The 14211-nt window shown below is 40.3% G+C and overlaps 1 protein-coding gene across 1 annotated transcript in view; it reads right to left on the reverse strand.

The window, feature by feature from the left end:
• Nucleotides 1-206: 206 nt before the first annotated feature.
• Nucleotides 207-14211, reverse strand: part of Rybp (RING1 and YY1 binding protein) — a 52074-nt gene continuing 38069 nt past the window's right edge. The window contains exons 3-5 of the mRNA NM_001399600.1: nt 4588-4764; nt 4378-4476; nt 207-4067 (exon numbers count right to left, since the gene is read on the reverse strand). Coding sequence (NP_001386529.1) covers nt 3815-4067; nt 4378-4476; nt 4588-4764 — 529 coding nt within the window. The 3' untranslated portion in view covers nt 207-3814. The remainder of the gene's footprint in view (nt 4068-4377; nt 4477-4587; nt 4765-14211) is intronic.

The raw sequence follows: 14211 nt of genomic DNA on the forward strand, positions 1-14211 counted from the left end.
TTTCTTCCAAATTCTGATTCTTTAGCTCAATTCTTTCTTGTACCATGTGACACTCAAAATAACTTTAGCTGTGGTAACTGGAATACTGAAGCAAATATGAGCTCTCTTTTCTGTTGGAAGCATCCCATAAGTATGGGGGGAGGCAGGAAGAAACTAGGCTTTTCTAAGAGCAAATGCCTATGGAACAAGAATAATCATCTCCGATGTAAATTTTACTATTTTATTTGTGAAAAAACTACAAGCAGAATTCATAAATAGACATTTCTATTTAAAGCAGGAAAATGATAAAGTGGCTTCTAATAACATAGTCGTGCACATGCCAATAACAGGAATATATTAACATCTTTTATTTGCTAGACAAAGAGCAGTGTCCAATATAAATTTCCCCCAAAACATTTAAGACCTGTGAATTTCTGACCAGTTCACAAAACCACCGACACTTTAGCATGAAGAGAAAACAAACCTAACAGACTGTCAGCTCTAAGACGGACGGAGCAGAAACTTCCAAAGCGTTATACAAGCCATCTTTCTGGGCAAATGGAAAATAGAGCTCGTATAAGACATTAACAAAAGTTCACAAGGGAAGATTATGTTCTGACATACTTAACAAGCATTCGCTATCTGTCTCCAACAAACAAAGCTAAGGAAATAATGTAACCATCTTTACACAGTAAATTAAGGTTACAAGTCATACACAAGAACAGAACTGCTTGCGCGTTAGAAACTGTTCAGCTCCATTGTCACACTCTAAATGTTGGCTCTTAAACCATTTTCGGTAACATACAAGCAAAGGTTATTATATATTCAGCAATTAATAAATTCTCAATAATTTAAGATACGGCAGCTTAAAAATGTAGACTGAGAATGGTCGTAATAAGGCAGGCGAGACATCTTAGTGGAGCTAAACTCACAGAAGCGTCTGCCAATGTTTTGAAGTATCCAGATCCAAACGGAAAGGTTTTGATTAAAATATTCTTGTGGGTGTCAAGATGTCTTCCCCCCCCCTCCCAACTGCATGACTTGGGCAGAGCATATCAGCTTGGCTCTGTGTGTGCACACGAGTGTGAAAGATTATGTACTAAACAAACGGGAAACTTGCAAGCCTTAACACTGTGCTTTTTGTTTTCATCTGCTTTCTGTGCCACTGAATACCAAGTATTTCTGGTCCTCTTAATGTCTTTGTAAGCTACACTAGTGTTTTTACCTACTGAGTACTATAGTAGGGCAAACTGTAAATGCAGGAAGCTAATAGGAATTCCATTTCCAGAATGCATGCCTGAGGATGTCATCCTGTAGCACCTATCAGCTCTCTGTCCTGATGCGGCCCTTGACAGCTGAGACAGGGCAGCCAGGAACATCTGATTGCTTAGACTCCACCACTGCAGCTTCTACCTCAAGGCAAGTTTACTCCACTCGTTCTGAAGTGGTCCTTCCTTCCCATCACCTCTCCTTATTCTTTAATTTATCATGGAGGCAAAACTGAAAAACCAAGACACCGGCAATGAATGAATTAGTAGCCTATGAGGAGCTGGTAAATCAGCCTTTTCCACTAATCTAGGGGATCCAATCACTTTACATGAAACTCATTTTGAAAAAGTACACAGTGTTTCTGAACAAAGTGCATACCAACACTTATTGGTTCAAAGAGCAGTGCAATCCACATGAATTTGGTGGCATTTAATTTTTTAAAAAGTTAATTAAAAAACTTAGCAATTCCTTACACCTCTGGAAAATAAATATGGCTGACTAATTAACCCTCCCTGAGACCCTTAATAAAAGGAATATTAAAACTTTAGAAGGAATGTCTTTGCAATACCCCACTAATATTAAAATGTGGATTTAAAATTCATAGTCAAATCACTATGTATTATATATTCTGATGCTTACAGAAAGCACCTGATTTCCTTTGGTTCATTAATAAATACTTTAAAAAGGTATTTAAAAAGGTAAGTACAGCTTGCATCCCAGACACAAGCACTGTTTTAAAAAGAGGGGAGCATTGTCCATGCGTTGAGAACAGGAGCCCATTGACAAATAGCACTGCCTTTGCGGACAGACTCCGGCGCATCAAATGACTGGTTTTAATGTAAATGTGAATGGAACCATTCCTGTTGGCTACTCAATTCAAGCTGTTAATATGTTCTTAACTTGTTGCCTCCACAGATAGAAATTCTTTTATTAAGAAAACCTGGTTCTTTTAACACCAAGATGTGGTGTTTTCCTTACACGCTCTCCTATGAGTCCTTGAGTGTGATAAACTAAAGGAAGGTTAACACCACGTTCTCATGCTTAAGATGACTTAAGCACTACAAACTCAGTGGCTATGAAGGTAAAGTCAGATAGAAGAGATACCCTGAATCTAAGAGCAAAGCAGAGTCACCCAGACTTGGGGTGAGATGGGGTGATAAACTGTTGTCAGTGGTCTTTGATTATCTCCCAACCCCAAAATGGTAAAAATGGAAAGAAACGTCCAGGGTTCAGTCAACAAAGAGCACCATTCGTTAACTTTCCTGGGAAGTTGAGCTCTCCCTGTAGCTCACCAGTGCAACCCTGCAATCCTTTTCCCACACAAGGAACTGAGAAATGACTCCAGAGACTGGAAGATCTCTGTGTCAGGTCTGGATGTGTGGTGGACTACCTTGTTTATTAACTGAACCATAGTAGGTTCTAAGAAGACTGACGACCACATTGGTAGGTGAGGGTTTGGAGGTTGGAGGTAGGGGGAGAAGCAAACAGGTCATGATCACAAAATCCACCACTGCAACATCAGAGTAGACCCGGGACTGCTTCCCCAGGCGGTGTGGGTTAAAAATGCAGTACTGCAACCCTAGAACTAAGACAGCTGCTAGGTACACCTCAGGCATGAGCAGAGGTCTGGGAAAAGGCCGGAATTCGAGATACAGAACACCATATTTTCATGAGTGCTTAATAAAAACAGCAATGTTAACATGTAACCATAATTTACACGAATACTTGGCATTCTGGAGCTAGTCTTGTTACTTCCGAATGGTCAAAGCCCTCCAACTGAACCACTTGCCATTTGTCAATTAGCCCATTGCAAATGCAGGCTATCTGGAGCAGTCTTTAAATTTGAGATCACATTGTTTAAAAAATATATTTTTTATATTATCCAGTACTCTTAAAAGACAGATGAGAGAGTCAAGTTCCCACGCAGGTTGGAACATACTTCATGTAAGACTGATTTTAATTATATTTCAGCACTTTCATAGAAGGGACTGTCCCAGATCTGTGTCAACTGTTCAATGTTGTATTCACTTCACAGTGTATCAAGCACCAGCGTTGCCATGGATTGGTTTCAAATAACCCTTTATATATAATTTTATATTTATATATATAGTTATATCAAAACTGATAGTACAGAGTATAGCTGGAAGAAAGAACTAAATTTAAGCGGATATGCTGACAGGATGGAGTCTGTGAACACAATAAATAAAAGTTCCCTCCCCCCTCCCAACCCCCATCAACAAAACAGAAAACAAAACCAGTTGTAATGTACATGGAAAATTGTGCACAGCAGATTTTTTTATATATAAAAAGTAGATTCAGGAGCACATCCAATTATAAATGATTGTTAGGAAAATCATATAAAACAATGGAATACATAAAAGTGTCAAGAGTAACTGTCAGGGTACGAAGTTCCTTGGTAGCCAGATGCCCACGCAAGCAGAACCTCTCCTGGTAGCATCACTACAAGGTCGTCCACAGAAGACTCTCCAGGGTGCAAGCAGCATGGGCAGGTGGACGGTTTGAATCTCATACCCTGATTCATAGTTTCACAATTCCGTGTGCAATTTCAGAAAGATTCATCATTTACTGCTGACATGTCGCCCTTTGGCGTGGAGGAGCGGGAGGAGCCTTTGTCTGTACTCTCTGAGCCCGAGCTGCTCTGGTTCTGCTGTTCTGACCCTGCACTGGAGGTCACTGTGGAGGAGGATGTAGAGGAGGAGCGAGTCTTTTCCTTAAAGTCTGTGATAATGACGGTGACGTTGCCCACAGTTACTGCCAACTGCTGTGCAGTGCTCCTGTCCACATTCTTCAGCCGGGGCCTGCAATGTGTCAAGGGAAGCATTTAAGAAGTGACAACATCAACATATGCCTTCCTAGTCCTGTGCCCACAGACTTAAAGCTGCCCATTAACTGTGCTGACCATGTTTAGCAGTAAGAGAAATGATCATCAGCTAGCAGAACTTTTGACCGTGGGTCAAAATCACTTCAAGATGATCTTAATAGGTCAGCAGCTTTACCTCTAGCTCCGCCTTCCACTTTCCTCAATCTAAAATTTCTAAGTATCTCTCTAAGTATGCAGTAACCCTCCCTGGTCTTCTAACTTAGTATTTCCCTCCAGTTTCATTGTACCTTGAGGTGTGGTTCGTTTCGCTGGTCTTTGTTGTGGCATTAGCAGACTGTATGCTGTTAGCTTCACTAGGAGGATCTTTCAGAATATCAGACTTTGGTCTAAGGGGCAAAGCAAAGACCCAGAAAAATAAAAATAAATCCATCATTTAAAATGCATTTAAAATTCAAGTGCAAAAAATAATACATTGTTTGTAGTACCCAGAAACTTACTTTGTTTTCTTGTTGGTGTTTTTCTTGGTGACACTGGGGCTAATGTCCTTGTCTTTCTCTGGCTTTTCTTTGTCAGGCTTTTCAACCTTCTCCTTCTTCTCCTTCTTAGGGGGAGGTGGAGTGGCATACTGCTGTGCCACCTGCTGTGCCACCAGCTGAGAATTGATGCGAGGTTTCCTACAACATTCAACACAAGATAGAGCATTAACCACTGTGTGAGTACTTTAATGACTGTATTATGGCAACTGTCCAATATTCCACAGTCTCAATGTTGTATCTTCAAAGGGAGGTATATGCGCTTATGGTACACAAGCACACACTCCTACGCAACTATCTAATATAATAAGTTTATAGGAGTGCTAAAAATGCTTATTTTGAGCTGTCACAATTATACTGACAGCTTTCAAATACGCCCACTGCAGAGGGCTAATCTCGTTTTATTAAATGGACACTGGTAATCCCTTGAAAAGAGAATGAAATTAGAAGTGTGACATTCACTCCTCAATCTAATTATTCTAACTGGCCTGCTCCCTCCCCTGCAGCTGTGATTGGCATGGACAACGATGAAGTCACTGAAAAGGAAAAAGAAAAAGAGAAAACCTCAGACAAGTGATACATTGACTGTGCTGTAACAGTTATGTCTACACCAATCCCCAGCTGACACGGGCTCTCTCACAGCTATTGTGCATAGCTTCTAAGTGGTGCCAAACACTTTCACAATGCAGCACCATTCACAGATCCAAACTTGGAGAAAAGAATGCTAGCCAATGTGTCTACACATAGCAGCTTTTCTTCTGCAGCCATATAACAGATAAGTTATGTAGTCCCAAATATTATTACAACGCATGGGAATACTGAGGGAGAGGGGAGGATGTGTGGAGAGAATAGGTTGTGTTCAGGTAGAAGTGGCTGGGATGAAATGTTACTATTTCTGACCACTGTTAAGAAGAAACTGCAAGTTTGGATGCCTGTAATATTCAAGGAGAATTCATGTTCCAAACACCAAATGGCATTCAAATTAATGCACAATATGCCCAAACTGATCAAAGAAAGGTTCCAAGCAGAGGAAGGACCTGGAACAGCACAGTCAGGACATTCTGAGTATTAAGCAAAGGCACCCAAGGGGGCCTCAAGCTAGAACTTCAGTCAAGTTTTGTGGTGTCATTTTCTAGGCTACGCTTTACACGACAATGCCAAGTAAAAAGCAAATAAATAACTACTGCATGTGAAGGCAAAGGGGGTGGGGTGGATATGTACCTATGCTCTCCACTTGGACTTTTAAGCCAGGCACTCCCACAGATCAAGGCTGCGGGAAAGATGAAGAATCTGCAGGCTGTCTGTCAGTAATGGCAGTGGTGATAAGAGCCCAGGTGAGAATAGGGTTGCATGCAGAAGTTGAAGAATCAGAACAAATGTTAGTATCATGGAGATCAGAAATGGTAACTGTTTTGGTACAAGCCATGTGCACTAATGTAGTCTTACAGAAGGAGATGAATAGAGACAGAAAAGGGGAGCTCCTGAACCTTCAACCTGGGAAGGCCAGCACAACCTCCAGCTACCTACTGTATGTAACTCCCTGGCTTCTCCAGGACACATGACTCTAAACAAGGTCAGCTTGCTGAACTACTCACAAGCTTTGGTCAACAGGTAAGATGTCTAAATACTTGAGCCAATGTTGGGCAATGAACGAACAGATCAGCAAATATGCTCAGGCGACAAGCTTGATTACGGACAGGACAAAATCCATATATACAGAGAATAAATGATGGTCCATCCATCCTAGCATAGACACAACAGTGGGTGGGCAGGTAGTGTGGTGTGCTGTATTATACAAGTCAAAAGGAATTAAGACTAGTTAGCATCACACTGGATTATTAACTATGAAAATTGATCCAGCTTCTAAAAGCACTATTTGAAAATTAGAATTGCTGTGTTCTAAATATGTGTATGGCTCTATAATCTAATTGACAGTTACCATATAAGCAACCCACCACATTCTATCCTACTCCAGTGACAATTTACTACTTTCAACTAATACTTGCTACAAACTAGCCACTCCACCTCCACATCATGCGCCCCCACCTCCAGCATTTCTGGTGTTAAGAGAGCAATTTCCTGACCTAGGTAAAGTGAAAGCCTAGAATGTTCTCTCATATTAAGGTATCTCTATGGGAAGCACTAATTCTTTTCCCCCTGATCCCACAGACATGTATATGCTCAACCTGAATACACCAAAGCACTTATTTGCAGCTAATTTTTCCTATAGACTTTTCTTTATATAAAGCAAATATTTTTCTTTGCAAAAGTGCCTGGTTATACTGAACTAAATAACTGATCTTTGAATTGGTTTATGTAAAAGAATTTAAATTCTAAGTTGTGAACAGTAAAGACATTTCAGGGTGATTCTTGCATTTGTCTGAAGCAATGTGATAAGCTAGTTGTCCACCCCTGCAGCAGCACCCACCACACCAGAATGGCCCTGGCTCTTAGCCAGTACAACTTTCCTGTTGATTTAATTCTGATCCTTGACCCACTGTACCTTAAATACCAAGGAATCTGTATGACTCATGACCTCATATTAAAACCAGCTACCTTCACACAAGGGTAATTAAAAACCTTCACCATATTTTGACTGTAGCCATGCCTTGTAGGGCTTCACTAATTTCTTTGCTTTTCCCCTTTTCTGTAGTTCCCTTTGCAATTAAATAGCAGTTGTTTCTCCCAAAAATCCTTTTCATTCAATCCTTCAAATTCTTTGGCTTCCTGAATGGGCAAGCCTCAAGAAGTTGTATTTCCATTCTAGGCTATTCTTTCCCACCAGTACATGCCAGACTCAAGAAAGTCACTGGTCTCTGTTAAATCTGCCTCCCACTACTAAATTAACTCTTTTCTTGACAGGCAATGGTGGTGCAGACCTTTATTCCCAGCACTTGGAAGGCTGAGGCAGGCAGATCTCTGAGTGAGTTCTATAACAGCTAAGGTACACAGAGAAACTATGTCACAGAAAGTCAAGAAATACAACCAAACTATAAAGCCCTTTTCTAACAGATATTTTTCCTGCTGTCTGACAGGTAATATGGGACCTGTAGTGTAAAAGAGCACAACTGGGTGTCCCAGCACTAAGGAAGCAGAGGCAGAAGGATCTCAGTGGATGAAGGCCAGCAAGTTCCAAGGACAGCCAGGGCTATATAAAGTCAACCATGTACTTTTAAAAACCCAGAGTACAGACTGGAGTTGAGACAGCTTTTGGGCTCCTCAGGATCTCTTACAGAGCCTCAATAATTACTTCAGAGCAGAGTAGTTAAGTTATCTAAGTTAATCTGGCTACAGTCATAATAAAATAAGATCAAGGGGGAGAAAGGTTCGTTTAGCTCTAGCCTCAACATATATACATATGCAGCAAAATAAAAACTGCTCTTGAAAATGCATGCAGCCAAAGCCCCACCATCTGAGCTACAGAGTGTGCTCAATACTAGGAATCAACAGGAAACTACGCACCTGCAGCAAAAAAACTAGTTCCCAACAGCAGCACCAAAGAGCCTCTCATCAACTTTCACTTGAGGATCTGGGGTTTGCAGACATTCAGTGGCTTCAAGGGAGGCCAGGCCATTGAACTTCATCTATACCACACACACCATTGTTACATACATATCAGGTACAGATGGTCAGCCACAACAGGCTCCCACACAAACTTTCTTGGCTAATTAATAAACAGTAGTAGATGAATGGTCAATTCAAAGCTGTTGTTCTGAACAATATAGAAACGTGTACTAGACTCTAAAACACTGTTTGAATACCAGAAAGTAGAACTAACTTTTCTACCACCAAAGAATTAAAATTTTAGAAAAGCTACAAGTAGTTTAAACTCTGAGAAACAAACAAAACACTAGCCAATTGATTCACTGATCCGAGGATTCCTGAGGACCAAGACCTTCTCAGGAGGGTCTAGAAGGACTAGAAGCCGTGTTAACTCTTTTCACTTTCTATCATGTCCTTTTTAGTTTACAATGGAGCATTGCCAAAGGCTGCATGGCTTGTAGCATCATTACTGACAGCCTATGTGTTATTCTGGTACTATAAACATTTTTTTCAACTTTAAATTCTGATCCGAAGCTGGGAGATAGTGGTGCACACCTTTAATTTCAGCACTCAGGAGGCAGGAGCAGGTGGATCTTTAAGTTCAGGGATAGTCTGGTCTACAGAATGAACACCAACAAAGTCAGGGTTATACAGGGAAACCCTGTCTCAACAAACAAAACCACACCAAAAAAGTAAATTTTGATATGAACATTTTCTATTGATATAACCAAGATAAGCAAAAGCTTTTGGGGTTGGGGGCCTCTAATTTTGAGGAGTGCAGAACTGCTCTGGCCAAGTATTTTATATGTAAGCATGGTGTGCCACAGGCTCGTGCCACTGCCAAAAAGGCAGCCCGAAGAACCATTCAGATGGACTTCAAAAAGGAAACATGCAAAGTAATAATTATCAGTCTAAAAACAAAGACTCCGAACTTACTAAACACTAGCACAGCTTTCCAACAGTGATTGAAATATTTCTTTCATGTATAAGAATATTTCACTTGTCTCTTCCCTGTAGTACCTGCAGTGCCAGGAAAAATTGTGGTTATGCCAATGATTTTTTTAGCAAATGTCCCATAAAGTATACTCTCTAGGTTCCCACAGCATGTCTTCAAAAGTCCTTGGCAAAATACATTTTTTAAAAAAATTGTGTTTTTGTGGTTTGTACTATGGCATGAATAGTACATGTATGGTAGTTGTCAGGACAACTTGAGGACACTAGTTATCTCCTCCCACCGTGTGGGTCTTGGGAATTGCCTTCAAGTTGTTAGGTTTGGTGGCAAAGTGTCCTTACCCACTGAGCCACCCCGCTAGCCACCTAGACCTTTCTCTGAAGATTAATAGGTTTCTTTGGCGTTTCATTCTGGTAGGAGTGGTGTCAAGGTTATGCCACTGGTTATGTTAGCCCAAGTACCCTAAAAACAGCCCAAGCTGCAACTCCAGGACAAGAGGACAGTCTCCCACCTGTCCAACCTAACAGAGGGAAGGAAGGCCTGCAGCAGCATCAAAGTCCTGTCTCAGTGTACTCCGTGGTTCTGGCTTTAGTTACATCATCTGGCCTGACTTATGTGTCCTTGGTGATGAAAACACTGACATGGAGTAAGTGGTCACTGAAGTTTTTTAGCTTAGCATTCAATATTCAATAAACACATCGAAGTGAAGTGCCCATTCTTTACGTGTAGGCATGCTTGCAGCTTTACATGTTTAGCAAACAAAACAATTTAGCCTGGTTTTACAGTCAGCTATATAACATGTTACAAATATTATACAGTAGTTGGATGTGACCTGAATCTTTTTTCTTCCAAAAGGCATGCAAAACTATATTATAAACCACAAGGACAACTCCTCTCTGTGCAAATACAGTTTCAGATGCAAATAAATTTGATAAATCAAGTTTCCCTCCAAGAAACAAGACATTAAAGCAATCCAATCTGCTGTGCAAATTACTTCATAGCTGTCAAAGACCCTATTTAAAAATCTATGTAACCATTTTGAAATTATAGTTCATTTCACTAAAATAAATACTTATAAAACACAAAGGATCTGTAATTCTTTAAACAAAGCTATTAGGCAATTTAAGGTCTAGTACTCATCCAACTATCTTTTGCAGGTGATGGTTAAATTAAATTAAGTGCTAAATTAGATTAAGGTATCTATCTTTTCAAATGTTTCCCTCAAACCTAACCCTTAAAATTACCCCAAAACTTAAGTACAAGCAAACAAAAGCTGTAAAAGGTAATTTATGATTTAATGTTCGTGCTGTAATGGTTTTTAAATCTCTGGTGATTAACACACCCTGCTACACTTGGATGCTTACAGAAGGGAATCTTAACTCCTGGACTTGACACTCTCACAACTTTGCTAAAATAAAACTCTTCACACTGCCCATCCACACAAGCCCAAACTACACTGGACTTTGTATTTTCTTCCACCATCTGTTTGCTTGCCTCAGCTTCTGAGATACCTTCTTCAAAGCTTTATACCCAAACTCAAAGACATGTGTTTCCTTATCTCTCTGGACATGTAATCGGAGGTAGGCTTTAGGAAGCTTCAATCCACCCTGGTTATCTGCTGCTTAATTGTAATTGTTTTACTTTTTCCTCTATTAAATTATGAATAGCTACTGTAAGACACTACCTACCTTTTCAATTTTGCATTATACCCCCAAATCTGCTTTGAAATAATTGTTTCCTGACAGGAGCTCAGTACTCAATACAAAAATATGTGTTTCTTCTAAAGTGGGGCAGTAGATGCTACATGAGCATGGAGCTTACCTCTGCGTTACAATGCATACTTAACGGTTTGGTCTCAGGACAGACCCCTTTAGAGACCTGTGCATCCACATCGTCTATATTGCTATCACCTCAAATATACCAACTACTTACTCAAGCACAGTTCTATCTACTTTTGCTTGCTCACAGGACCAGACAGACTTTTCAAGTGCATTATTTACTTGCACTGAGCTTGGTCTCTGAGGTTCATCAACATTGTGTGCCTGTTGTTTGCCCAATCTCCTTTGATAGACATTTTGCCTTTTCCCTGTATCAGCTAAAACGAAGAAAGCTGAAATGAGCACCAAGTACAAATCTTTGTGGACATATGTTTTCATTTCTCCTAACTAGATGTAGATGTTAAGTCTACATCCAGTTTTTTGAGAAGCTGCCAATTTTTTTTCAACATGATTATGCCATTTCACACACTCTCCAGCACAGCCTGAACACTGTTCTCCACACTGGGTACTACCCATCTTTTTCATGAGCCATATTCATATGGGTGTACAGTAGGGGTTGTTTTCCAAGTAGGGTTTGTTTTAGTTTTGGAGACATGGTCTCATGTAGCCCAGCCCAGCCCTGAACTCCTAATCTTGTCTTCATAGGCAGCTTCAAACTGGCTTTAACAAGTAATCCTCTGATAGCTGCTGTGTTTCTGAGCACTATAGCTCTACTGGAACAGCATGGAACTTGTAAAGATCTAGATGACTAACGTTTAAAGCTGAGTGAAGAGCAACTACAATGCTACTTCTACTTTTGTTTCAATTACATCATGTACAATAGATGGAGACACAATCATGTGGAGACTGACCATGTGCAAGGTCACCTATTGCTTTTTTTCCTCCACCTCATTTTCTGACAGTCAGGCTCTCTTACTGATTTGAGTTGGCCAGCACACCCCATGAATCTTCCTGTTTCTGCTTCCTAGGACTGAGATTACAGGCATGCATGCTGAGTTGGGCTTTTTGTAAGTTAAAGTAAACCAGAAGCCTACTGAATTGCAGGCCTAGAGAATTTAAGTGAAATACAGGTATTCAGAAAACAGAGTAAAAGTTCCTTTTAAAAAGCAGAAAAAAAGGACACTTTGCTAGTTGTGGTGAGCACACTTTTAATCCCAGCACTTGGGAGGCCAGAGGCAAGCAGGATCTCTATTACGTTTGAGGCCAAGAAAGCCAGGGAAAAGACAACTAACTTGAAAGTTAAGCAGCCGTCTGCAATGAAGATGTTTGTATTTTATACAGAGATTTGCAAAACCGGTGAAATAAATGGAGACAACAACTGGCAAGACAAGATGACAAGAGATAGACAGCATTTCGGATGACTGACAACTTCCATAGAGGTTCAGGAACTTAACAATGGGTTCAAGACCTAACAATAAGATGCAAAAAAAGGACAGCATCTCCACAGTTCTACCTCATGCCCAACTGGCATGCTAGGATTACAGAAGGCAACCCATCAGCTTTAGCTCTAAGTGTTCAGGTGGGAACAATAATGGTTACTAGGAAAAACAACGTGTATGTAAGCCCTAGCCTATCAGTTTACACATAAATTATAAGAAACTACAGTCCCTCAGTCTCAGTTTCTCTGTTAAAAGAAAACGTACTTGCCCTACATTACTCAGGACTACAATACAGCTGAGAATACAGGGCTGAAACAAGTAAGCAGAAGTACCCCATGTTTTACATGTTTATTCATAAAGCACTATTATGCTTTAAAACTTTTCCTTCAAGTCCCAGACAAATGTCTAAGAGGGTTGACATCATAGAAAATATTTCAATTATGCAAAAGAGAAGCTTAATTGCCACAACATTTACTGCACACCTGTCATTCTACCACTGAGGAAGAGCTCAAACAAGACTGCCACAGCAGGCATGAGGCATTAAGGTCTGGTCTATATGGCAAGATCCAGGTTAGCTAGCTAGAGAAGAATACAAACCAAGACCTACTCTCCCAACAAAACAAAACATATGAAATGTTACATGGAAAATAATTTCTCCCTTTTTGACTATTTCAGGATGATCAGTAGTAAGGTTATTAAAGGAGTCTGCATAGCTGTCCAGCCCAGTGGGGGCCAGCACTGTCTGCACAAGACAGTAAGACACTGCTCTAAAGCGTGTCTGTCACCTGTTATGCCAGCAGCTGTCATGATTGTTGCTATTAATTTTAAGTTGTATGCACTGGTATTCGGCCTTCTTTCTTGAAGACAGTGTATTAAGCTATCTTTAAACAATACTAGGATTTAAATACAATTCTTTCAGAAGCAGATCACAGTTGTGAATTCCATTGTTCAGCCATCTCCTCAGATCCTTTCCCCTCCCTTCCCTTGCCTGATGGGGATCAAGCCCTACACCCTTTCAAAGTTACTTTGTTAGCTCTTTCAGTAATTAAAATTTTTAATTAACTATCATTAATAAACAAGTCACAATCATCTTACTTCAATGTGTATCCAGGCTCCAAAAAAATTAAAGATGACATATGATGACATATGAGATACCCAGCCTTGTTTCTCTATTATATGAAGTCTTGTCTTGTGGAAATCACAACATAATATAAAACCCTTACCTTCAAATAGCTGGGAAATATATTTTGACTGGCAGGAATGAGTGGGGGTATTAAGACTAATCATTAAAATCTTAACTTATAAGCAAGCATTGTTCACCCAACAAATTGAAGTCCCTAGCTTTTTAGGCACTAAGGGGTTTCATTCAGAAGGATCATGAAAACAGAGTAGGCAAGTTAAGAGAGATCAGTGAGCTCTGAGTAGGACTCAATGATGATGTCCAAAATGCAAAGTAAGCTTTCTAGTAAAAATTACCACCTCACCTACCCCTCCCAATAAGTGTTTTTCTTTCTATTTTCTTTCCAAGGTGAGGGTCTCACTAGGTAGCCCTAGCTGGTATAGAACTCACTATGTAGATCAGATTGGCCTCAAACTACTCACAGAGATCTGCCTCACAAATGCTGGAATTAAAAGTGTGTACCACTACTCTTGGCTTCAACCAAACTTTCTTTTGCAAAGGAATTCACCTTTCTCAGGTACTATAGATTGGCAACCCCACCACCATCCCAATGAATAAGGTTTTGGTGAAACTGAGCCAACTCTCTCAAAGACTTTAGGAACTATGGATATGTATGCTTACGAGGGAAGCAATAAGGACAGCCAGTGGTCTGACCTGAGGAGGACGGAACAAATTATCAATACTGACCCCATCAGATACTAGAGTTGCAACACACAAATAAATTGCAATCGCTTGACTGGATGGGAAGCCCAACCC

The sequence above is a fragment of the Rattus norvegicus genome, chromosome 4 (genome assembly GCF_021556685.1).
Source record: "Rattus norvegicus strain SHRSP/BbbUtx chromosome 4, alternate assembly SHRSP_T2T, whole genome shotgun sequence".
Taxonomy (NCBI): Eukaryota; Metazoa; Chordata; class Mammalia; order Rodentia; family Muridae; genus Rattus; species Rattus norvegicus.